This window comes from Diaporthe amygdali (genome assembly GCF_026229845.1).
Source record: "Diaporthe amygdali strain CAA958 chromosome Unknown NODE_3_length_2959817_cov_65_330692, whole genome shotgun sequence".
Lineage (NCBI taxonomy): Eukaryota > Fungi > Ascomycota > Sordariomycetes > Diaporthales > Diaporthaceae > Diaporthe > Diaporthe amygdali.
In genome coordinates, this window is record NW_026517023.1 from 2,075,201 (window position 1) to 2,095,980 (window position 20,780).

General features: G+C 50.8%; 11 protein-coding genes across 11 annotated transcripts; 5 read left to right on the plus strand and 6 right to left on the minus strand.

The window, feature by feature from the left end:
* Positions 1-1,195: 1,195 nt before the first annotated feature.
* Positions 1,196-3,000, plus strand: J7T55_003035 (fad dependent oxidoreductase; the record flags this gene model as incomplete). Its single annotated transcript, XM_053138172.1, has 2 exons — positions 1,196-1,266; positions 1,314-3,000. 2 exons carry the CDS (start codon positions 1,196-1,198, stop codon positions 2,998-3,000), a joined length of 1,758 nt encoding a protein of 585 aa, XP_052998903.1.
* Positions 3,001-3,446: 446 nt separating this feature from the next.
* On the plus strand, positions 3,447-4,503 carry J7T55_003036 (uncharacterized protein; the record flags this gene model as incomplete). The annotated part of the gene is made up of 2 exons (XM_053138173.1): positions 3,447-3,899; positions 4,078-4,503. 2 exons carry the CDS (start codon positions 3,447-3,449, stop codon positions 4,501-4,503), a joined length of 879 nt encoding a protein of 292 aa, XP_052998904.1.
* A 329-nt stretch (positions 4,504-4,832) lies between these two features.
* J7T55_003037 (uncharacterized protein) lies at positions 4,833-5,309 on the minus strand (the record flags this gene model as incomplete). The annotated part of the gene is made up of 1 exon (XM_053138174.1): positions 4,833-5,309. One exon carries the CDS (start codon positions 5,307-5,309, stop codon positions 4,833-4,835), a length of 477 nt encoding a protein of 158 aa, XP_052998905.1.
* Positions 5,310-6,289: 980 nt separating this feature from the next.
* J7T55_003038 (uncharacterized protein) lies at positions 6,290-7,367 on the minus strand (the record flags this gene model as incomplete). The annotated part of the gene is made up of 2 exons (XM_053138175.1): positions 6,290-7,026; positions 7,100-7,367. 2 exons carry the CDS (start codon positions 7,365-7,367, stop codon positions 6,290-6,292), a joined length of 1,005 nt encoding a protein of 334 aa, XP_052998906.1.
* Positions 7,368-7,482: 115 nt separating this feature from the next.
* On the minus strand, positions 7,483-9,060 carry J7T55_003039 (uncharacterized protein; the record flags this gene model as incomplete). The annotated part of the gene is made up of 7 exons (XM_053138176.1): positions 7,483-7,521; positions 7,615-7,675; positions 7,819-8,132; positions 8,209-8,542; positions 8,596-8,681; positions 8,743-8,884; positions 8,975-9,060. The coding sequence occupies 7 exons, from the start codon at positions 9,058-9,060 to the stop codon at positions 7,483-7,485; spliced, it is 1,062 nt and encodes a 353-aa protein (XP_052998907.1).
* Positions 9,061-10,615: 1,555 nt separating this feature from the next.
* On the minus strand, positions 10,616-10,936 carry J7T55_003040 (uncharacterized protein; the record flags this gene model as incomplete). The annotated part of the gene is made up of 1 exon (XM_053138177.1): positions 10,616-10,936. The coding sequence occupies one exon, from the start codon at positions 10,934-10,936 to the stop codon at positions 10,616-10,618; it is 321 nt and encodes a 106-aa protein (XP_052998908.1).
* Positions 10,937-11,178: 242 nt separating this feature from the next.
* Positions 11,179-13,412, plus strand: J7T55_003041 (uncharacterized protein; the record flags this gene model as incomplete). The annotated part of the gene is made up of 8 exons (XM_053138178.1): positions 11,179-11,578; positions 11,648-11,921; positions 11,973-12,077; positions 12,186-12,352; positions 12,433-12,626; positions 12,695-12,791; positions 12,866-13,041; positions 13,149-13,412. The coding sequence occupies 8 exons, from the start codon at positions 11,179-11,181 to the stop codon at positions 13,410-13,412; spliced, it is 1,677 nt and encodes a 558-aa protein (XP_052998909.1).
* A 352-nt stretch (positions 13,413-13,764) lies between these two features.
* On the minus strand, positions 13,765-14,905 carry J7T55_003042 (uncharacterized protein; the record flags this gene model as incomplete). The annotated part of the gene is made up of 2 exons (XM_053138179.1): positions 13,765-14,661; positions 14,726-14,905. The coding sequence occupies 2 exons, from the start codon at positions 14,903-14,905 to the stop codon at positions 13,765-13,767; spliced, it is 1,077 nt and encodes a 358-aa protein (XP_052998910.1).
* A 304-nt stretch (positions 14,906-15,209) lies between these two features.
* On the plus strand, positions 15,210-15,979 carry J7T55_003043 (uncharacterized protein; the record flags this gene model as incomplete). Its single annotated transcript, XM_053138181.1, has 3 exons — positions 15,210-15,364; positions 15,560-15,602; positions 15,776-15,979. The coding sequence occupies 3 exons, from the start codon at positions 15,210-15,212 to the stop codon at positions 15,977-15,979; spliced, it is 402 nt and encodes a 133-aa protein (XP_052998911.1).
* A 704-nt stretch (positions 15,980-16,683) lies between these two features.
* Positions 16,684-17,342, minus strand: J7T55_003044 (amidase; the record flags this gene model as incomplete). The annotated part of the gene is made up of 3 exons (XM_053138182.1): positions 16,684-16,801; positions 16,886-17,098; positions 17,287-17,342. The coding sequence occupies 3 exons, from the start codon at positions 17,340-17,342 to the stop codon at positions 16,684-16,686; spliced, it is 387 nt and encodes a 128-aa protein (XP_052998912.1).
* A 2,029-nt stretch (positions 17,343-19,371) lies between these two features.
* Positions 19,372-20,385, plus strand: J7T55_003045 (uncharacterized protein; the record flags this gene model as incomplete). Its single annotated transcript, XM_053138183.1, has 1 exon — positions 19,372-20,385. One exon carries the CDS (start codon positions 19,372-19,374, stop codon positions 20,383-20,385), a length of 1,014 nt encoding a protein of 337 aa, XP_052998913.1.
* Positions 20,386-20,780: the final 395 nt, after the last annotated feature.

Here is a 20,780-nt window from a genome sequence, read left to right on the forward strand (position 1 = left end):
GGTTCGGTCATTTCTCCCACACCCTCGCACCCACACACACTTCTTCACAGCACACGGCCCCGCATTATTCTTGCATTATAGTTTACAAAATTTTCACAAGGACATCTCCCGAATGAGTACATTCGGATATGGTGTAATGGTTAACATCGGTGACTCTCACTCACCAGCTCGGGGTTCGATTCCCCGTATCCGAGATATATCGCAGCTCCGGCTGCACCATGTTTTTGTTCATTTTTGCAATTTTTATTCTCGTACTAGTTCACCCTTTATCTGGGTGTTGAGCACTGTCTCAGACCTTCAGTCGGATTGTTGGTGGCGTTGAAATGGAGGTTGAGCGCCACATCTGGAGGCATGCCATGCAGCGAAGTATGGTTACTCCCATTCCGGACCACCAACAGAGCGTCAGGACGACATGCAGGTCTCCAGTTATCCATTTACGCGTCCTCCATATTTTTGCTCTCTCAGCTGTCAACTCTCCAACTCCGGCTTGCTTGTGTGTCTGTGCTTGACTGGATCAATATTCTCTTTGTCCTACAGCTCAGATTGTTTCCAGATTCTTGTGTATAGGTCAACCACTTCGTAGGCCTGATGCGACTTGAACAGTCATGCAGGAACCAAAGACAAAATTCCACCCCTGTCCCGGAGGTGTGGGAAGTGAGTCCATGGATTTTAAGCTCCTGGGTACTGAGGTGTGTGCATCTCGGCATTTCCCGAGAATGTACGGATACGGTCTTATGCGTACTCGGTACCCATCACAGCACAGAGATCATGCTGCAGGCATCGCTCCTCCTTTCATAATCATTCTCACAGCATCTCTGGTCCTAGCCCTCAAGTTCAGAAGTCGAAGTGTCAAATGTTAAGTTAAGCTAGCCTAAGGTAGCAGATATCGATCTTGGGTTTCCCGGCCGATCTCAATGGCACGCGATTTGACTCAAGGTCATGACGTATTTCACTAGCGACGGGAACGCTGGATCTACCCGTCATACATAACAATCACACTATAGCCATCTCGCAGCAACCGGGAGCTAGACTAAAATGCCTGTGATCCAAATAAAGACGTCCTGCGTCTGCTTGTCAGTGAAAGCATGTGCTAATAATGTCCACTGCTCCCCTCTTGCAGCAAGAAGAAGGCACCTAGTGATCAATGGCACGAAACTCCCTTGGCCCTGATATCGAAAGAGACACAGTCCGCCCCATGGCTCAGAACGGATCTTCGTCCAAGGATGGACGCAAGCGCGTGCTCGTCGTGGGTGCTGGAGCAGCCGGGTACGTGCATCGATCCCAATAAACTGAGCTGGCGCTGACTCTGGCAGCATGTCCACTGCATATCATCTTTCTCAGCATCGTGACAAATTCAATGTGACTCTCATTGACGCGGTCGACTATTGTGGTGGTCAGGCCTTCTCCATTCCATTGGACAAGGAACGTTATGGCGCCTCTTGGTGCAACCAAGGCGTTCAGGGAGGCTCCTACATCTTCCACCACACTCTCACCATGTTCCAACGCCAAGGTTATCACGCGGACCCGGTTGAATTGCAGGTCTCGTTTGGCAAGGATGAGACATTCTGGTCCAACGTCTTCCCAACCCACATCATGGTGAAGCACAAAAAGGAGGTGAAGCGACTAGTCACTCTGCTGAAGTTCATGCGCATGTTCGAGGTATTCTTTGCACTGCTGCCACTTCGATTGGTCTTCAAGCTGTTCATGTTCTCCGAGGACTTCATCAACATTGTGGCCTTGCCCATGACAGCTTTGTTCCTGGGCACTGGAAACGCCACACCTCAGACCCCAGCCATCATGTTCGAGCGGCTGTGCACCTCCCCGACCTATGGCATGTGGTACCCTCCTGATAAGAACTCCGTCGTCAGCAACCAACCTCCAATGGTCGTATTTCCAAAATTCTCGGACTTCTATGAGACATGGCGGAAGGATCTTATCTCGCGCGGGGTGACCATTCGCTTATCCACCGAGTTGACAGAAATTGTCCAGCGAGGCAAGAAAGGAATTGTCGTAAAGCTCAAGCCTCGCACTCCAGCGCCAGATGGGCACAATCCTGCCGGAGGAGACCCAGATGCGCCCACCGCTGAGGAGACCTACGACGAATTAGTACTCTGCTGTCTTGCTGACACAGCGAAGAAAGTTCTGGGAAAGACGGCCAGCTGGAAGGAGAAGCGAGTGCTTGGGTCGGCCAAGTTTAGTGACGACATCACCATCACCCACAACGACGCTGACTACATGAAGAGGCACTACGAGAACTTCTACCGCGAGGACCTGGCCGTGGGCAAGACCAACGGTGTCGACCAGCAATCTCGCCTGGACTTTGCCAAAACCAGCTTTCGCCCCATGTACTACATCAAAATGTATGACAAGGACAGGTCCAAGCTGGAGATGTGCTTCGACACCACAAACTACCAGTCCCAATTCCCCGAGAATGTGCCATTCGAGCAACACGTCTTCCAGACAATCTACCTGAACAAAGATCGTGACGGCAAGCTATGGTCCGACAACGAGATCGATGAAAGCAAGATCATCCGAAAGGACTGGTGGCATCAGCTCTGCCACTCCTGGACGCACTACATGTTCGTCATCCCGTGGATGATGTTCCTCCAGGCTAAGAACAATACTCGCTTCGCTGCATCGTGGACCCTGGTCAACGCCCACGAGGTCGCTGTCATGTCTGGCATCGCGGCGGCGGTGGACCTTGGTGCCGATTACCCCGAGGATCTCGAGAACGACAAATTCGCTTTCTTGTGCTTCAGACTCTATTACCTGCTTGCCTATGGGAAGTGGTACCGACGAAGACACACAAAGGGCAAAGCTGCACCAGCCACGCAGGCGGCTAAGGAGGGCGCGAGCTGGGCGAGCGGGCTGTACGGATCAAGGTACAAGGGCCCAGGTGTGGTTGAGCAGGAGAGGGCCACTTGGAGAGAGGAAGTCAAGCAGGGGAATAGCACTAAGAATCTGGCCAGTGGCAATGCTCCTGGGCGCAGTCAGCCGTAACCCTTGAAGGGAAGCTAGAACGCAGGCTGCGATATACATCAGTCAGGCCGGCCCGCATCTCGGACCATCCAACATATTCAATGTGTCTCATCATTTCGAGTCTACCGGCTTTATTACGACAATGGACCTCCCAACATAAAAGTGAGGTAAAGGCATCTGAGAGACTCCTTTCGTCATTGCCTTATCCTCTGAGACACACATGTGCTTGTCAAACTGTATTCAACATGTCCCACCCTTTGAACTATTGGAATCAGATTCCGAGGCGGGAAGTATCGTGACCGTAAAGATTATGTCTTCTGCCCGGCCGATCTGAGGTCTGCAAACATATAAATTAGCAACACTTCCTGCCAGAGACATGGATTTTCGGCTTCTACCAAACTCAACAAGTTTCTAAGCAGAAGCCCAAGACAGAGCCTGTAGAACAACGCTTCACAGCTATCTTGAAAATGTCAACCAAACGACGTCTTGCGGGTCATGAGCGAGGGCGGTCGACCAGCAGATCAACGCGCCCGCACTTCCGCCTTGTCCCACCCAACAAACATTCGCCACACGAACAAGCTGTCGTCAATGCCGGCTACCCATGGGTACGAACAAATTGTCTGATCCCGACCTGGCTATCTCCGGACATAGACCCTCGTCCCAAAACCGTCCCGGACCGTCTGAATCCGCACGGACATCACGGCATCAACACTCACCTCATCGTCGAGGGAGACTTGACACTGATACCGGTCAAGAAGTTCTTTGGCAAAGACCATGTCGCCGCCAAGACCATGTCTACGGACCCAGGCTCGCAGAAAGAGCTGTCTGTCGCACCCTACGAGATATACTGGGGAATGACTCAGCAAGCTTGCAAATTCGTGGAAGGGCACCGCAATTTGAGCCCCAGAAGCGCTCACCGGGTAAAAGCTTCCAGTACCCTTTGTACCACCTTGATGATCCCTTCAAATCTCCCAAGTAGCTTTCTCAGTACATATCTCGAAGCCATTTGTTAAGACAGCAAAGACTTTTCGTTCTTATACCCTCCTTTCATACAACATGGTTTTTCTCGGCCACATACGAACTGACACAACGCTGTAGTACATGTCGAGAGGCGGCTTGGAATGGATTGACAAGACTGGACGGGCCGTTGAGGGCACTGAGAGGACCTTCATTCTCCAACAACTCGATGGCGCGGATTTCAAGACTCATTTCGACTTCAAGGCGATGCGGAGGTTAGCGACTTGCTCCTTCAAGGAGGACAACCAAGTCACTAGAAGCATGCGACAATGGTTCCTACAAGAGTGGAACGACCCGGACGTTCAAGCTGCTAGAGGCGACCTTCGCCCTGCTATTCACCCGTTGGAATCCCCTCCACCTTCGCAGGCGCAAGACCATGACATGGATGATATTGATGATGAGGTTGATTTCTTGGGAGATGATATGGACCCTGACGATGAAGATGGCAGTGCGATTTTGACTGAGGCTTTCCAAGACTGGCTAAAGGGAGGCCTTCCTCACAATTAAAAGTGGAATATGAGAGAAAACTGAATCTCGACTTGGGCTGGACCACAAATTATGGAAGGGAGAAATTTTTGTTTTGATTTTACTCAACCTGCATTATTCCTGCATAAGTTTGCCGAACGTTGCGGAAAGATATACACGTCTTTGTCGCGCACGTTCGAGCCTAGCCGAGCTTCAAGTTTCTTTAGCATAAACAATCTGTGCTTGTGAAATTGAAGATCACACTCTGAATACCAAGCCATCGTTCCATCGTGAAAGACCCTGCTGAGCGACCGGAAATTGAATCATAACATCATTGCAGCCCGCCTCGTAAGTCTGATCTGGATTACTCATTATATAGGTACGAATAACTGCGCAACCAGCTTCCAATCCCCTCCAGCGAGTTGTCTCCACGTACTCGTGCACCACGCCTCCACCTTATCCATCTCATCCGGGTCCAGGTCGGTGCTGCCGCTATCCGACTTGATGACCGTGACGCGGTAAATGATCTGGACGCCCATCATATCGACCTCAGCGATGGCGGGCTCGGGGTCCTCCTTGTGGATCTTCCAGCTGATCAGCTGGCCCTTCTCGGCCAGCTTGTCAATGGCCTCGGTAAGCGTCGGCTCCGACTTCATATGCATAGGTTCCGACTTGCCGTCCGGATGGATCAGCGGGTTTACCATTACACAGTCGTATTCGATGTGCTCTTTTGCGTCCTTGGGCTCGTTGCAGAGGCTTCCGGCCAGGAGATTCTCCATGTCCTTGGCTGCTTTGCGGACGCGGGAGGCGATCGACCCGGGGTGAACGGTGCCGGATTTGCTGACCATTTTGTAATGCTGATATGGTCGGGGATTATGATGAACTCTGATTTAACTTGATTTGACTTTGCGATTATGTAGCTGACAGTTTGAAGGATATGTTTGGAACTGAGTTTTAACAGAGACTCAGAACTGTAACCATCCAAGTTTGAGGTCACGCAATCGCTTATAAGCACGTAGGCCTTCAGACTTCTAGAATGAAGGGAAACAGGTAATTGTTGTGGAAACCATCTACGTTGACTTCTTCCAACCATTACGAACTGACGTCAGTGGGTGGTCACAGATTTGCAAGTGCTGGGTGCCGATCTTTGCGAGGTTGTGCAAGTGATTGGTACCCACTCTTCAAGCATGAAATCTGACGAATTGCCAAAGCCCACCACCTGGTGAGCTTGACACCAACCCAAAATTTGTGCTCTAAAGGTGAAAGCTAGTGACTGAATACGATGGGAAGCTAAGAAAGAGGAAGCCTTATAGCTGCAGTGGGTTACAGATGTGTGCAGCACTGCATGGTGTATTCGATGAGAGACCCACATACAACCAATTTCGTCATAATACAAGGCCAGGAAAGCTCATAATATCTAATCGTAGAAATGAGAACCAATTTACAGAGAGTTCTGTCCTGGCTGATCCTGTGAAACTCAATGGTATTCCAGAGAATGGTCTTAACATAATTTTCAATAATCGCGCTGGATTTTATAACATCAACGTATATCATTGAGATACCCTGGATCTTTCAGGAGGTGGCTTATTCGAGGAAAATAGAGTCCACGTTGCCTCCATTCAACAGTGACCAGTTTTTCAGGAGCTGGTTCAATCCAATAAGGAAGTCCATATGGTTGAGATCAATTTATTGCCTTCAAGCAGTGATGTCTCTTCAAGACCTTGCTTTGTCAGAGCAAGTGGGAGATGCTCAAGTGATACCTTAAAAGTTCAATTTTATTCTAATAAACTTCTATATCAAAGGACTGAGCCTCAATTTTGCGTTCTCGTCAGTCTTTTGACGGTCTGTTGGTGTTGATATCTTTCAAAATAGCATCGGCGCCTGCTTTCACAAGTCTCCCGGCCAATTCTTCCCCAAGTGCCGTTGCTTCATCGTTGTTCTGCACCTTTGCATCGATAGTGTCTTCAACACTTTCGGAGCCGTCAAGGCTGACAACTATTGCCCTCATCCTCAAAAGGAGATCTTGTGGTTGCCCGACCCACTGAGTCTCGACGCCAATAGGAACACTGCAACCGCCTTCAAGGGTGCGCATGAGAGCTCGCTCCGCCAGGCAGGCAAGAGTTGACTTCTGATCGACCAGCTGGTTTAGCAATTCCAAGACTGCGTCATCGCCCTTGCGGGTTTCCAAACCGAGAGCTCCCTGGCCGACTGCGTGCAGAATGCCACCATCTTTGGACCCGAGGTACTGGGTGATGCGATGCTTCAGGCCAACACGCTCAAGGCCGGCTGCAGACATAATCATGCATGTATACTCACTCTCAGGGTTGTCAACCTTTGCCAAGCGTGTCTCGACATTGCCACGCAGATTGGCGAAGCGCAGATGAGGGTAGAGACGGCGGAGCTGTGCCGAGCGCCGCACTGACGAGGTGCCGACCACCGCGCCTTGAGGCAGGTCCTTCAAGCTGGCGTAAGGCAGACCCGCCTTGACTATCAGGGCATCGCGAGGATCGTCGCGGAGAGGGATGGCTGCCAGGTCGCATGATTCGGGCAGATTGGTCGGCATGTCTGCCTCAATAGTCAGTCATGGGGTCGCTGACAGACGAGAGGAGGAGGACACGGAGACGGCGGGTCTACATACCTTTGAGACAATGCACAATAACGTCAAGTTCACCCGAAGTGAGCTTCTCCTCCAACTCAGTCGTCCACAAGCTCTTTGCTCCAAAGTTGTAGAGCGCCGTTGATTGGTCCTTGTCGCCGAGGGTGCGGAGTGCCTCGATCTCGAAGGACCGGCCGGGTGCAATTTTCTGCAAGCTGTCCCGGATGCCCTCGGCTTGGACCACGGCCAAATTTGATCTTCGCGTTCCTATTCGCAGCGGCGCCTGGGCAGGAGAAGAAATGTCCGCCATTTTGATTGCGTTGTGTTCAAACAGAGTAAGAGCAGAAAAGAAAAGAAGAGAAGGATTACACAGACCTCCAACGTGTCTTGAGAAGCTGCAGTAAACAATGATTGGGCAGTGGATCTCAAGGATCCAGGGATCCACCGGCTTCCGCGATCAGGGACTACTGCATATGTCAGACGGGCTAGTCAGGCTGTAAGTCAAAGGAATGTGCTGATTGGATCAGCTATCTAATCGAATCTAGTCTAGTCTATACCATTTCTTTCTTGAGGATACATCGCATTGCACTTTCCCATTTGCTTTTCTCTAAACCGAGCCTGTAAATATCAACTCGTGTCTGCTCATTGGAAAATTGCTCCTACGATACCTCGCACGCATTCCAGTCCAGTGAAGATCAAGCTCTTCCTGTCGGTTGAGGGCTGGCAATTTCTCTCAACCACGATCTGGAATTTACACATACTCTGCGCAGATCAGGTCGCTGTTGATATCCATGACTTCGGCGATCGTGACATTGTCAGCCAGCCCAGTCATCCACAGAACATGGTTCAGGGTAGTGACATTGCCGTTGTCGCCAAAGTACGGCAGGAAGGAATCAACGTTGTAGATATCCGATGGTTGCAAATCTACGAGACTAGTCGCAGTGGCAACGTTCTTCCCTCCCATGTCGGTGAGGCGGGATGAATTCTGAGACTGCCACTCCCACCATAGGCGGTCGAGGTTGGTGTGGTGCAGGAAGAATAAAGGATCAGCCGGAGAAAGTGAGACGCTGTCCATCTAGTTTGGAGAAACGGTATCAGATGGCATCTTGATGCGTTGGGGGTGAGTTCCGTTGTCCAGTTCGGTTACTTACAGTACCGCCAATGGCGTAGTGGCCACTCGTGTGAGGTGTGCCGCCGAGACAGTTCAGTAGGTCTGAATATTGATTGAGTTGGAAGCATGAGTTCACAATGTCTTGGGAAACCAAATCGAATTGAGCCTGCTTGTAGTCACGCTGCAGGCAGGTCCCTTCTTCTGCAGTGCGCGTGAGGTTTGGTTGCAGGGTTGGACGGAGGCCGGTAAAAGGACCATCGACAACGCATCCGTTCTCATCGGTGGTATTCCCAAAACCTGTCATCGCGCTGGGGCTGAGGATATCCACTTCTATGAGAGGGAGAGTGGCTTGATCTTTCTGCTCGTCCCAGTATCTACAACTTATTGTCAGAGTCTGCCTGCTAAGTTACCAACGAGTTAGACTAACGGAAGAGGGCCAGTGTAGCCACACTCGTTACGAAGAAGGTTCTCATAGACTGTCATGTACCAGCGGTGCCACGGAAAGAATGCTCCCTGCGTATTCCGTTGTGGTTAGGGCGAAATAATGCTGAAGGCATTGAGTGACTTGACTCACTACCGTGTGGATGAACTGGACCTGAGCCACGTGAGTCACCTGAATTTCGTCCCAACGAGACTTGGATCCGAAGAGCCCAGTCTTCGCAGGCGCCATGTCAGGGTTCATCAAACACAATGTCGAGTTGATGTAAGTCCGTTTTCTCATCAGTTGTCAAGGTCGACCTGTCCACTCAGTCAGATGATTTGGACCCAGGCTGGACAGAAGAGCAGCCTATGCAACTCACCAAGACTTGCGTTGGCTGGGGTTGGTACAGGCCGCTGATACAGCTTGGAGCCCGGATACGGCGATGGCCAGGGAATAGAGGAATTTGCCCATGATAGATGGATGGTTGAAGAGACTGTCAAATGAAACAATCAAGGAGTGAAAATGTCAACGAGTGACTGTAATAGATTGTCCTAACGAATGTGGTGGTTTAAATTTGAGTTAAACAAAGAACGAGCGTGATGACAAGACGATCCACCTTGTATTGAACACGACCGTCCCTGAGATATATAGATTGATTCATGACCTGAAGAGTACATAAGACCTCTATGGAGAAATCTCGGCCGAGAAGTCAAAAACATGCATAGGTACGGAAATGAATCTTTGTTTAGTTCCTGGTCCCAGACCCGCTTGCCTGTTTACGCGTATTGTATGACCAGTATTTTGTGATGTATTTGAAAGCTCCCTACTTGGGCATGACAGCCCGGTCATGCCGCGTACGTGGTATTCGAATACCCCTGACTGCGTATCTGCATGTGCTGATTGATCCCTGTCTTGCATCCAATTTTGGGCTCGAGGCTGGAAAGAACCCCCAATATAGACTAGGACTCAAATTATACTTCTGTCACCCCCTTCCTGTGCTTGAGTCAAAGCGTGACACTCTATTCTCAGATTGCTGAACCTTGGAACCGGTCACGATTATAATTCTGCTTTCACTGAAGGTTATTGTCGTTGACTTCTACTTGAAAACTCCGCGATCAAGATAAGAATTCCGTTCGTTATCAACTCTTGACAAGGGGCGCGCATATGTCGGCACAGAGTGCCTTTGCATGTGGGTTGAGGCGCTCGCCTCCCCTGTGGACATGATACGGACATAACGCCAAGCCATGGCCTGGTTATCCATCCTCTAAAAAAGCAATCGAAGCCAGGACGCGAGTGTGGCTGCGTCGGGAATACTACTTTATCGAGGGGAAAATAAAAATAAGGTGGCAATATTACATTGCTGTGTAAATCCACGAAGATCCACTACCTTACGGAGATCTCCCAAAATAAGGAAGAGACTATTCAGGCGGATATTCGAATTTCTGTAGAAGTAAACTTTCAAACCTTAAGTCTCTGATTCTCGGGTCTTCCCGAACACCACTTGGGTGCACATGTGACGGAGTAGTGTCATGCTGATAAGAACTGTATTATTCGGTGTGTAGGGGTCAGATGAGAGGGGCTAAGAATGAAGCATACATGCTAAATATATAATACAGTATTTTTCTTCTGGCATAGTCATTTTGCTGGATGATAGCAGGTGAAGACGGAGGCAGCATGTTCTTTTTGTACATACTAGTGATCTGCTTCATCATAAGTAAGCTTATATAGGCTGAGCAAGGAGCAGCGCTTCTTGAGAGAGGTACTCAGTAGAAGAATTCAAGGTTATGACGATACTGAGTACTTTGAGTTCAGACAGTCTACGAATGTAACTTAACTAGGCGAGACTGGTGCAATTATTCACGGTGATCCGATATCAACCATGCGCCTCTAGAGCCCGCGCGCACGGGTACGCTCGTTCAGAAATTGCATTCTAATTCTCACTACGTTTGCACATTACTTACTATGCCTGATAATCTCCGATATCAATCCTTTTAAACGCCCCCTTTCACTCTCGAAGCGACGCCGGCTATCGCTCCGCATTTCGCCTCGCCAAGGCGATTGCGTGCGCGTTGTTTCTCAGCCCTCGCTGGAGCTCTGCCAGCTTTGCCGAGGTCAGCCCGCACGTCGCAACCGCGTCCCTGAGATGCCTCGATCGCGTGATTCGCAACGTCAGGTGCTCACTGGACGGCGGCGTGGGAGCACCTGGTCCAAATGCGCGGGGGTGCACACCTTTTCGGAAAGGTACTGCAAATTCGCGTGTCGGTAGGGCGATCACACAATGCGTGCGTTCTGTGTACCCCCGTCTTCGCCCACTCTGGACCACGAGCACGCCATTCGTCCGCGGCATTGGCGATGTGATCCTAGGGTCGCAACCAAGAAATCAAGCATCATGGAAATTCTTGTGTAATGTCTTTCTAGGCTTATCGATGTTTTTATATCAGTCGCATCTTGTACAACATTGCTTATTTTCCTAGGAAATCTTGGCTGTCTTCTTGGACAGGCTCGGCGAGCTTCAACACCGAATAATACGCCTGATCGATATAATACATGAATTACAGCACGTTTCGCGGACAACAGACACAGCCCAGCATGTCTGTGCCGCCGATCCAGTCCGGCTACCCCGTCGCGGGCACAGTCGTCGACGATGAGTTAGGAGACCCTTTACCCAGAAAGTCCGAAATCAAAGAGTTCAGCGAGGACTCGGGCCCGGAAGACGCGTACGCCGGTTATGGCGAGAACCCCTTTGCGGACGAAGCTGTCGCCGAGCACTGGAGGCAGGTTTACCAGGAATCGCAGTACGAATGTCGCCACGTTTTCGACCCTACCCTGACGTGGTCGGAAGAAGAAGAAAAGGCTATTATTCGAAAACTTGATTGGCGCGTCTGCCTTTGGGCTTGTGTAATGTTCTTTGGCCTCCAAGTCGACCGGGGTAATCTAGTCCAGGCTGTCTCGGACAACATGTTGGATGACCTCGGTCTAAACACCAATGGTGAGATGGATCCCATCCCAAGTTTACTTTCGTATTCAGTAAAATCTGTGCTAATACGCTGAAATTTAGACTATAACTACGGAAACACTGTGTTTTTGATTTCTTTCCTCTTCGCAGAACTGCCCTCGCAACTCCTTTCCAAAAAGATCGGACCGGACAGGTGGATTCCCACACAAATCTGTCTGTGGAGTATCGTGGCTTCGTCTCAGTTCTTCATTTCTGGGAATGGATCATTTCTCCTCACAAGAGCTCTTCTAGGAGTCCTCGAGGGCGGTTTCATACCTGACCTCGTCCTATGGCTGAGCTACTTTTACACCTCTCGGGAACTGCCCATTAGACTGAGGTAAATGAAAAAGTGTCCATTAGTCTCACAAAGTGCTAACCAATTGAATAGTTACTTTTGGACAACCTTGTCTGTCACTACCATCCTCACATCTTTGTTAGCTTTTGCGCTGCTTCACATGCGCGGTGTATTGGGCTATGCTGGCTGGCGTTGGCTGTGAGTCTTCTTTCTTTGTGTCTTGCCTCTGCTGGTTGTGGAAGAAATCTTCGCTGTTACAAGCAACCTGGACTTGACTTTGCTGACCATCAAAACGAAAACGTTCAGCTTCCTTATCGAGGGCCTCATAACATTGCTGGTTGGCATTGCATCCTTTTTCTTGATGCCCGCCTCAGCTGTACAAACCAAGACCTGGTTTCGTCCCAACGGGTGGTTCAGCGATCGTGAAGTGGCTATCGTTGTAAACCGAGTGCTGAGAGATGACCCTAGCAAAGGTGAGAGCGCACTGATTCTAACGCTGTGCAATACAGCGTTTAATTCCAGTTCGAACGTATTCTAAAATATGATGATATAGGTGACATGCACAACCGACAAGCCCTGACGCCTAGACGTCTGTGGCAAACATTGAAGGACTATGATCTCTGGCCTCTCTACATTCTTGGCCTGATTATCTTCATCCCTCAAAGCCCTCCGTCTAAGTACTTGACTTTGATCGTCAAGTCTCTCGGTTTCAGTACCTTCAATACCAACCTGCTCACCATTCCATCGGTAAGATGATCCCTCTTTTACAGTTTGAAGTTTCACCATCAGATTCATAACAGACTGACTTATCACAGAGCGTATTTCACATCATCACTTTGCTCGCGATCACAAGATTATCAGAATACTTCAATGAAAGGACGCTGGTGGCTATGATACAAGCTGTGTGGACACGTAAGTGCTAAGCCTCGTCATGAATGGTGTGAGAGAATTAATTGGTAGCACTTACTGACCTGATCCAACCAAAGTGCCCTGTGTCATCGCCTTGGAGTGGTGGCCGGGCATGATTGATAACAAATGGGGAACATTTGCGCTTGTCACTGTGCTGCTCAGTTATCCTTACTGTCATGCTATACTTGTGGCCTGGACATCGAAGAATTCGAACAACGTGGGGACGAGGTCCGTTTCGGCAGCGCTATACAACGTAGGTCTAACGTACTCCCGTTCTCTCAAGATGACGCTTTGCTCGTTTCGCGTCTGACCATAATGGCTCGATGAAAGAAGTACAACGCTAATACGCCTGTAAAATAGATGTCGGTACAATTAGGAAACATAATCGCCAATTTCATATACCGCGACGACGACAAGCCGTACTATCGCCGGGGAAATCGCAACTTATTCATCATCAACCTCTTGGCTATTGTGCTGTTCTTGCTCACCAAGGCATACTATATCTGGAGGAACAAGCAGAAAGAGCGGGTTTGGAATGCGCTTAGCAAAGAGGAGCAGGATCACTATATCAAGAACACGAGGCTGCAAGGGAGCAGAAGGTTGGACTTCAGGTTTGCTCATTAGTCAGGGAGGAACTGCACATGGAATCATCGTATATATCCTGGTACTTAAGTAGAGGTGCGTCCAGATGTATGTACATACGCATGGAATGCAATAGACTGGAGTTGATACATAATAAACATGCAAGACCTAGATTCAGACTGAAGCAAGGTCACATGTCAACATCACGCATTCAGCAGTCCTTTCAACATCTTCGAGACATCCTGTATTGGATTGACTATCAATATTCTGGCATGGTCCGCATTAAGTGTCATTACGCGTACAGTGGGCTTCCAGTGTCCATATAGACAGCCCATGCCCTGTCACAAGAGTAACAGGCTTGATCCCCCGAATTCCTGAGCTAGAAATCATCACCTTAAAACCCCAGGGCCTGGTTGAAGGCATCCGCAGTCGAAGCGTCCTTGGTGCCAAGCTGCTCGACAAGCGCTTGGGCCTCCTCACAGGCTGCAACAGCAGCGTCGTTGGCCTCGCAGACGTTGACCAGCTGGTCACAGACGCGGTTGGTGATAATGTTGGGGTTAAGCGCGTCCTGCTGTCCCTCAGCGACGAGGGGGTCGGTAGGCAAGAAAGTGCCTTCGTCAGCCTTGCGGCCCTCGCGCCCCAGCTGGAAGTCGATTGTGGGTGTGCACTGGCCAAAGTCGGCTCCGGCGGCATCTGCTCCAGCACCAGCATCAGCGTTTTGATCTTGACCGTCTTGTGCTTGGTTGTCCTGTCCCTGGTTGTTCTGGTTATCTTCATTCTGGGCTTGCTCGTCCTGGGCTTGGTCTTGACCAGCATTCTGGTCCGCGTTCTGATCGGCCTGGCCGGCTCCACAAGCAGCCGCATCATCTTCAGCGTTAGAATTTCCAGCATCGGCTCCAGCGCCCGCATTTCCGGCATCGGCCCCAGCGTCGGCTCCAGCATCAGCACCGCCGACATCGGCATTGCCACCCGCGGCATCCACGGCCGTGAAAGTCGAAAAGCCCTGCGCGGAAGTGATGTCGGCAACAGAGAGGCCGTTGGCATCGAAAGGCTGGGTCAGGGACTGGGCCGAGTTGGCATTCTGGACATCAGAGCCGTCAACGTCGGGGTCGACGAGAGGGACGATTCCACGAAGCTCCTCCGTTGCGGGCAGGGTGGCGTCGGCACACAAGCTCGGTTGGTCGACAGCGAAGGGGTTGAAGTTCTGCTCCGCAGCAACTAGTCCGGCAGCAGCCTCGATCACGGCCGGGTCGTTGCCGAGGGTGGTCACAATCTCGTCTGCCAGGGACAGCTGGATAATCGGGGTCAGTATGTGCTTGCGGGCAGATATATGGTGGGAAAAGCAGCCGGCATACCTTGTCGCAAGGGCTGGCAGCAGCAAGCAGAACTCCGGGCACCTGACCAGAGAGAGTGCCAGCGTCACCGGGGTTGCCAAAGTCACTCAGGGCCTGGATGGCAGCAACAGGCACCTGCTCCTGACCGAATCGGGCCTCGACGTAGGCCACAAGCAGAGCATACTTCAAAAATTGAGACATTGTGACTTGAGATCTTCCAGAGAATCTTGAAGGGAGAGAAAGGGATATCAATAAAGTTCGACCGGACTAGCGGTTGAAGCACACACAGAAGAGAATGTAAACAGCTGGAGAGAAGTAGAAGTGTAAACGAGAGCTTGACAGGAATGCAGTGGTGCCAAAGAGGGAATTTGATGGACGGGATTCGCGATATACATAGAGTATATATATCACTCTCGATCCAGGCATCGACACCCTTTGGGTGACGCCGCGCTGTGTTTCCTGCGAAACAATGATTCCATGGCACGGGGAGCACTTGCTCGCCAAGATGTCAGTTGGAAGTATGCCCAAGGTCATCAGCCCCTTCAATGGCGATCATACTGGGAGCGGGCGCGGTATGAGATGTGCCATGAAGTCTCATGACAGTGCCGCGAGGAAGCAGAGCCTGGTCGCCAAGACGGGAGGAGACGAGCCCATCGGATGGTGAGATGCCATGCCAAGAAGTCTGCGAGGTGACGACGCAGCCCGAGCTGAGGGCACTAAGGTAGGTGGTAACATCTCGGTTAAGAGTGGTAAGCCGACAGATACCAAAAGCATGCGAAGTGCATACTTCTGGGTGCGTTTCCAGTTCCAAAGCTTCTCTCGAGCCACGCAGGGAGAGACATGAAGCTGAACCAGTCTGGCGCATGTTGACATGACTGTGCTTGCCGCCATCCGGGCCGTAGGTCACGGCCAAAGTCCGACGAACAACGTAACGGGTGGATGCACCGCTAGCGAGAGAGCATGGGAGCGTTCCATTCCGAGCTTGGCAGGTCGTGGACTTGACCCTCTTTCCAGTGCCAGCGCCTTCGAGCGGCCGACAAGACTAGCTGACGCGAAACTTCTCCTCTTCAGCAGACGACCTTGCGACAGATGCATCCTCAGAGCCTTGAGAGTGAACAGCTGAGTCTGAGGTGCCATGGCATGATGGCGAGCAGGGGCTCATGTCGGCTCGCGGATCGAAGAAGCGAGACTTGGCAGGACGTTGTGCGCGCCTGCAAGGCAGAGCAGACGCAGAAGTTTGGGTGCATCAAGCTTGGCCTTCCTGAGCATGTCTGATATCAAGCGCGGCAGACCCAGACTAGCCAGTTACCCAGTCTAGTCCAATATACGCGCGCGCCGCAGGCCGAAGCGATGATCAGACCCCATATGGGATGAAGTCTTGGTGAACAGCTCGGCGATCGAAGAGCCAAGTGAGTGATCAATTGATGTGCTGAAGCTTGACCTGTTCCGCAGGCAGACAGACCCCAGAGCCCCTAAACGCCTAGGCCCCTAGGCCATTGGCTCCACCGTCGCTTAATCATCGTCAACGTCCACCATGAGACAGTTTCGTCTGACCATGGTTTGATCTGCAAAACTTCCCCAAACTTTTCATTCCACCAGATGAACTTGCCTCTTGGACCGTTCATAAATTACATCCAACTCAAGCGTCGCCTTCTGCATGTACACTATTTCCAAGACTCTTGGCGGCCCCCATTTCAGCCATGCCGAGCTCCCTTCACACTCCCCAGTCCCTCAGGAGGGAGATTTGTCCAAGCTAAAGACACGATGTGATACACCAAGGGGTCTTCATCGCCATCACCAGTCGGCGGGATCAGCACCGATGAAGCCGCCGCCCATTCGCATACTCTATTCGTCTTCGGCTGATCGGGCCGCAATGTTCGACTTTAGGTGCTTCGACTTTAGGTGCTTGAGAGGGCTTCAAGACGTGCGTACCGGTGAGGCCAGGCCGCACGTAACAAGTGTCTTGGCGGTCAATGGAATCACACGAGGCGCCTGGCATCTGCTTCGTCCCTCGCGCGTGTGATGTTCTCAAGAACAACGCCGATCCTCAGCAGGATAAGCTCCGACAAGACGTCTCCGATGTCTGAAATCCCATAACTATCACAGCATTAGCAACACGAATTGGCTGCTCGAACTCGATAGATGTACGGCGTGTTGGCCCCTCTCAAACCCAGATTTCACGCATTGTTGTATTCCAAATCCAGACTTGCAGTTTGATAGTCCAGTGGGACTGTAATCTGCGGGAGACCACCGCAAGCTGCAAAATAGTTTGCCGGTCCTCTGGATGACACGATGATTGCGTCCAAGGAGTACGAGTTCAGCGCTCCCTTGATCTTACCATCGCCTGTGATGGTTAGCCAGATACTTTGCAGAGCCAGGCATGCGATATGCAGCCTGTTCGAGTTGTGGGGTGTCCCTGTCCGGACACTTCGCCTCCTCTGATCTCAAAAAACTCCCTGATGTCCACGGTAATATGCAGATTGTGGGGGTATTCCGTCAGCTTGCCGAGATAGTCTGCAAAAGTAATATTGAGATACACAGCCCTAGCGCCCATCTATTTTTCTGATGACAGACGGTCCGACCTTACCTGGCCCCTGAATCGGAACTCGACTGTCTCTGTGACCTGTGTTCTCAGCATGTCGACTATCCCCCAAACCGACTTGAGAATCCCCTCCGACTCAACCTTGGCGACGAAACTTTGTGAAATACAGACGTTGAAGCCTGAGCGTCCGTCTGTTCGCATGGCCCTCCGTAATTTAGTATGGATCTGAACGGCAATAAGCCCGTCTTGCTGTCAGCGCCGTCCCACCCAGTAATGACACCTAACATTGTAGCCGCATTCTATACAGTCCTTGCCATCGGCCCTATAGTATCTTGCTCCTAGGACGCAAGAATAGTCTTCGCGAGACTATGCCAATAGTTGGCTTGATGTCGACGGTGCTGTCTTCTCGGCAGGACATATAATACTGCCTGACGTCTGATACATCTCTCATAAGCAAGGGCCTGAACCGGGAGCTCACGGAGTTCGACTGCGCTTGGTACCAATCGCCAAGACACACATCCCAAAATCACATATGTGTGGAAAGCTCCGTCTCAGGCTCTGTTGCCAATGCTTCCAATGACGATACTTGATTGCCGAGACCAACATGGACGCCTTCAAGTCAGACTCATATATCAAGTCTTCCCGTTCGTGAGTGCTGCTCTGGAGTATTACCACCGGTAAAATGTGCGTCAGGGCTTGCAAGACCCGTGTAGGACTGAAAATATACGTTCTATATCACAAGCTCGTGGAAAGGCCAAACCTACCGGCTGTCGAATTCGACTTGACAAGACTCAAGCATACAGCTTACCATGCCGATGGCTCCCATGTGCATGCGCGCATTGTCAAGTATCACGCAATCCACCTCTGATCACTCAACGTCGGTGAAGACAATGGATTGAACATCAAGAGGTTTAGATTGTCTATAAAAGATACAGCGGACTGCCGGAATTTCGGTTTCAGTAGAGAGCACTACTATGAGAAGAGATTGGGGCCGTAAATTGGTCAAATTGGCGACGCAGATGATTAGAGACACAGAGCAGGAAATTGGCGTCTATATGTCCGAGGTAGAAAGGCGATTGACCACACAGAACAGGCAGCTGAAGTTCCCGAAGCCCACATCACTCAGAAACCTCTTCAACCTCCTCCTCAGCTGGCTCGAGACTCTAAAATGGAGAGGTGGGGATATTTCAACATTAAGAGCTGTGAGTAAGTTTTGGGTGCATTTTCCGATAAAGAAAGGCCCTAAAGAGAAATGCACCCTGAACTGGCCGCATTAATGGGCCTGAGGTACCCGGTACATAATTGAAGTAAAAATGACCAGTAACCCCCCCCCCCCCCGATGTAGTACTGGACACTGAAATATTATGCGGAGTAGGTTTTGTGAATCGCTAAAGCACTTGATTCCGCGCTACATACACAACTCCATCTCCTTAATTATTTTCTCAGCCAGCTTTAGACTCAACCCCGCCTTACTTTAGCACAGTCGTATTCCGGCCTCGTGCCTATTCAGATTCAGGGCGGCTCAACTCAAGTGGTGAAGATACAGGTAAATATATACTCTCTATCTATCCCTGAACATCCTCTCCTAACCAGTTTGAAAGTTTCCAAGGGCAGGGCTGAGCAGGCTGAGAAAAAGCAATTGAGTCACTGATACGGGGTATAATAACTAGCTAGTGATGTTGTGTCGCCAGCGTGGTTGGCGCAGTACGCATGCACGCTTCTACACAGCAACCGCTGCACAGGAAATGATCATCACTGTTAGTCCATTCACGAGCCCGAAAGCGACGGTGTGTGTAGTACAAGAAACAATCGTCTAGGGCACAACTAAGCAAGGGAGGTCTAGGCTACACCCAAGCCACAACCTTGGAATGGCTGTTTCACTCGAGACATGCAGAAGATAAATACGAAGTCGACGTCCTGATGTGGTGTTACAATCCCAAATTTAACGCTGTCTGGCCTTTTCGTATATATATATATAGATGCAAGATGCCCATGGGAAATGCTTTAGTACATGTGCGCATGTGTACGGCTAGGAACATCACACCCAACGGCTATCGACGCTTTTCAACTACTTGAAATCCCACTACAGATTGACATCGCTTACCGCATACAAACGTGCAAGATCATGGGCGGGCTATCTCCCAAACCCGGTGACAGTGACAGTGATAGTGACACAAGTCAGCGCCGCCGGTGCCAAAAAGGCGCCACCAAAGTCGTCGAGTTCCTCCACTACAAAACCGACGGTAGTTTGAAGAAGGGCAATATCCAGAGCCTATCTGACACTGAGCTCATTAAGAAACAACACCTAACACGTACCGCAGTGGCATCATCGGTTACTGGGGTGAGCGCGGGCTCCATCATCTCCGTGGCCTGCCCGGTGGCTGCTGTTGGCGTAGGCATCAGCGCATGGACAATGGCCGTTTCATGTATCAACCGTCATCGGGTTCGTCAAGAAGTCAAGCAGCGAGCGAGGAGCAACGCCGACTTTGCAAAGACTCTCCGTGAACAAGATCGGAATCGGAAAAAGGCCCGCGACATTGCCGTAGGCGTGAGTCTTCGCGGGGCCCTTTCCGTTAGCACGATGGGCATTGTGGGCTTCGACACAATAGCACAGAACTTCGCCGACCTAGGAAGCGCAACTATTGGGAGTACAGCGGCCGCCGCAACCGACGCTACAAGCAATGCAGCAGTGCAATCAGTATCGCACGGCGCCACTCACGTGGCCTCGCACGCAGCTGTACACGCGACTGGAGAAGCAATCGACCCGCCCGATGTATCCGATTCCCCGGCCACGATCTACCAGAATTTCAAGGTGGAGCACCCTAACGCCGCGGTACTCGACGCATCATTCCACAAGGTAACATCGGGCATTGCTGACAAGACCGCGGAGGTCATAAGCAGCCAGACGGGTCTGCAGATCACTGGCGACAGCAATCTACACGAGATACAGGATGTCTGGCATGCGCATGATGGAGATGCAGAGGCTAAGCTGATTTTGCTTGCTCAGGGGGTGATTGATGGCGGCATGTCTGAAATGGCGCAGCCGCTGCAGCAAGCCAGCGAGTACGGCGTGGAAAAGGCACGCGTGTGGCACTGGAATTGGAACACCAATCAGTACGAGAAGCTTGAAGACATGTAGATACCCCGAGTCAGCTGTAGGCTCTTTGTTTGAAGTATATTCGATTCTCAGTGATGTTAAATATGCATTTACAGATCTGAATCTCTTTGATTCATTAGACGAAGGGCGCTTGTTTGAAGAGTCGCTCATGTTCCAGTGAAGCAGGCATGTAGGTGCCCAAGCCCAGAACGTTTAAATGTCAGGCACATTTCCATTAGTCGGTCTTCTTACTTTCACTTTGGAAGTAAGTATCAGCTACAGACCAGTACAGTACCCCACCTCGTTGACCTCCGTAGCCAATCCCGTTCCCTACTTCTTACAAGTACTTGATCATCACAGCGGAAGCCCGTTTGAAAGCTTCCTTCACAGCATTCCACTTCCAGACTCCGGGCAGCCGAGTAGCAATCAGCCTTTGA